At 31.7% G+C, this 2428-nt stretch overlaps 1 protein-coding gene across 1 annotated transcript; it reads left to right on the top strand.

The window, feature by feature from the left end:
* Positions 1–218: 218 nt before the first annotated feature.
* On the top strand, positions 219–2094 carry LOC121227879 (probable 2-oxoglutarate-dependent dioxygenase AOP1). Its single transcript, XM_041110795.1, has 3 exons — positions 219–583; positions 994–1315; positions 1609–2094. Exons 1-3 carry the CDS (start codon positions 237–239, stop codon positions 1873–1875), a joined length of 936 nt encoding a protein of 311 aa, XP_040966729.1. The 5' UTR covers positions 219–236; the 3' UTR covers positions 1876–2094.
* The last annotated feature ends 334 nt before the right edge of the window (positions 2095–2428 follow it).

The raw sequence follows: 2428 nt of genomic DNA, 5'->3' as shown, positions 1-2428 counted from the left end.
TGGTTGTGATTTGTGACGGCCGGCTGCTACTTACAGACGAATAACAGCAACAAGAGAGGAAAAAACAATCTAACTGGGATAGTTAATATCGCTATTCAATGTATAAATTATTTGTATAATAGAGATTTTTTTTTCATAAAAAAAATTGTTTATAAATCTCCTGGATTGTATATAAAAGGTACCATTCAAGCATTATTGTTTGATATAAACACGAGATGAGCTCAACAACTCAGGCAATGGTTCCAGTCATAGATTTCTCAAACCAAAACCTGAAACCGGGCAGCCCCGAATGGGATTTAGTGAAATCCCAAGTTCGGGAAGCACTGGAGGAGTACGGTTGTTTCGAGGCTTTGTTTGATCCAATCCTGGAGCTTCGAAAGGCAGTATTTGGGGCTTTGCAAGAGGTCTTTGACTTGCCTTTACAAACAAAAAAACTGTTTGTTTCCGATAAGCCCTTTTGTGGCTATTCGTGTCCTCCATCTGGTGTGTTTCAAAGCATGGCGGTGGATGATGCTTATATTGCTGAAAACATTGAACAATACCTCACCACCAGTTTATGGCCTCAGGGAAATATAGCTTTCAGGTACGGTAAAAATTCCATGGAAGAAATTGTAATACAAGTCATAATGCATTTTGTTTTCTCTACTAAATAACTGGACAAACTAATTATTTTACTTTAGATAAAAAATCAAACTAACCTTTCTATTAATCTATTTTTACTATTAAAAATTAATTCTTGTACACCAATATGAGAAACATGGGATAGTCAAGTGTAATTTTTTGGTTATTTCATTCACCAAACTAATTTTAATAATAGAGATGGACAAAATTTTTAATACAAAAAATTAATTTACTCTTTAATTTAACATATAAAAATAAATTAAATACAATCTGATTCTTAATTTTAAATATGCAAAAACCCCTCTATCAAAAAGCCCTTTATCAAAATTAGTAGACTTGGTTTTTATTAATTATTTGCTTTGTGTTTGGCAGTGAAACTCTGGCATCTTTCATTCAACTAACATCAGAGTTAGAAAAGACAATTTTGAAGATGATTTTGGAGAGTTTTGGGCTTGAGAAATACATGGATGAGCTCACTGACATCGCAAACTATCAATTGAGGATCATGAAATATGAAAAGCCAAAAGCCAACGAGCAAACCATTGGGGTACCTGCACACTGTGACACTAATATGATGACCCTTTTGTATCAAAACGAGGTTAATGGATTGGAGATTCAAAACAAAGATGGTGAATGGATGAATATGAAGTTTTCCCCCAACTCTTTCATAGTCATGATTGGAGAGTGCCTTAGCGTAAGTTCCACTTATTTTGATATAATCAAGTATTAATATTTACACATATTTTAATATATATGTTAGCAAAATATATTAATTCAATTTGTAATATTTATTCACTCCCATGATTTATTTCTAGCAAAGAGAAGGAAAATGTTTTAATTCTTGAAAAAAGTTTTACTCCTATCTCTAATTTCAAGTTAAATTTATACTAAATAAACTTTTTTTTATCATGTTATTAGACTAACAGCCAAACGGGTCACAAGTGTTTAAATAGCTTGACTTGAACATAAACTTTTATATTGTTGCAGGTATGGTTAAATGGTCGATTGTCTTCTCCTTATCATCGTGTCTTGATGAAGGCTAACGAAGATAGGTATAGCATTGGACTGTTTTCAACTGTAAGAGGAGGCTACATGGTAAAGGTTCCAACTGAGCTTGTGGATGACAAAAATCCCATGCTCTTCAAACCTCATAACCATGAAGAATTTTTGAAATATTTCTCCTCCGAAGTAGCTAAAGGTGTTTTTAGATCTGGGGCTGTTATAGCTCCTCTTAAAACTTATTGTGCTGTCTAAGATTTGGCCCGTCAATAATTACTATATTGTAGCCAAATTGCTTATTACAATTTTTAAGATTTGGCAATTAATAATCACTATATCATAAAATTCCGTGTGTTAGCGTGATAATCAAAATGTTCACTGTCTCAAGCATGATCTAGATTCAAGTTGCATAAATCGTGTTATTATTAAAACTTTGTTTTCCACTTAAAATTCACCAAAAATGTATATATTATATTGTAGCCAACACATTCTGTAAACAGACAATCTATAAGGATAAAATAGAGACAATTGGTATGCATTTTGAATGCTTAGTAAGTCCATATGAAATTTACTTAACTTACCTTAACATTACAACAATTTAGAAATAGAAGCACATTGGTACACATATGACAATCCTTTGGCATCTTATACGTTTAGGTACATTCAATGAAAACATCAAATAGATTAGTTCAATTACATGTCATGAGCTTATAACATATTCATATAGTTATATAACATTCCATCATATAACATATACTAACTAAATCATATTCAACTTGTAACATATATACAATTTCATTCATATATA

The sequence above is a fragment of the Gossypium hirsutum genome, chromosome A04 (assembly GCF_007990345.1).
Source record: "Gossypium hirsutum isolate 1008001.06 chromosome A04, Gossypium_hirsutum_v2.1, whole genome shotgun sequence".
Taxonomy (NCBI): domain Eukaryota; kingdom Viridiplantae; phylum Streptophyta; class Magnoliopsida; order Malvales; family Malvaceae; genus Gossypium; species Gossypium hirsutum.
This window is presented reverse-complemented; position numbering and strand designations above follow the sequence as displayed.

Excerpts from the sequence above, each read along its gene's own strand:
- LOC121227879 (XM_041110795.1), top strand. The coding sequence starts at position 237 with ATGGTTCCAGTCATAGATTTCTCAAACCAAAACCTGAAACCGGGCAGC. Across the intron at positions 584-993 it reads CAGGGAAATATAGCTTTCAG|TGAAACTCTGGCATCTTTCA; the intron begins GTACGGTAAAAA and ends TGTGTTTGGCAG. Across the intron at positions 1,316-1,608 it reads TGATTGGAGAGTGCCTTAGC|GTATGGTTAAATGGTCGATT; the intron begins GTAAGTTCCACT and ends ATATTGTTGCAG.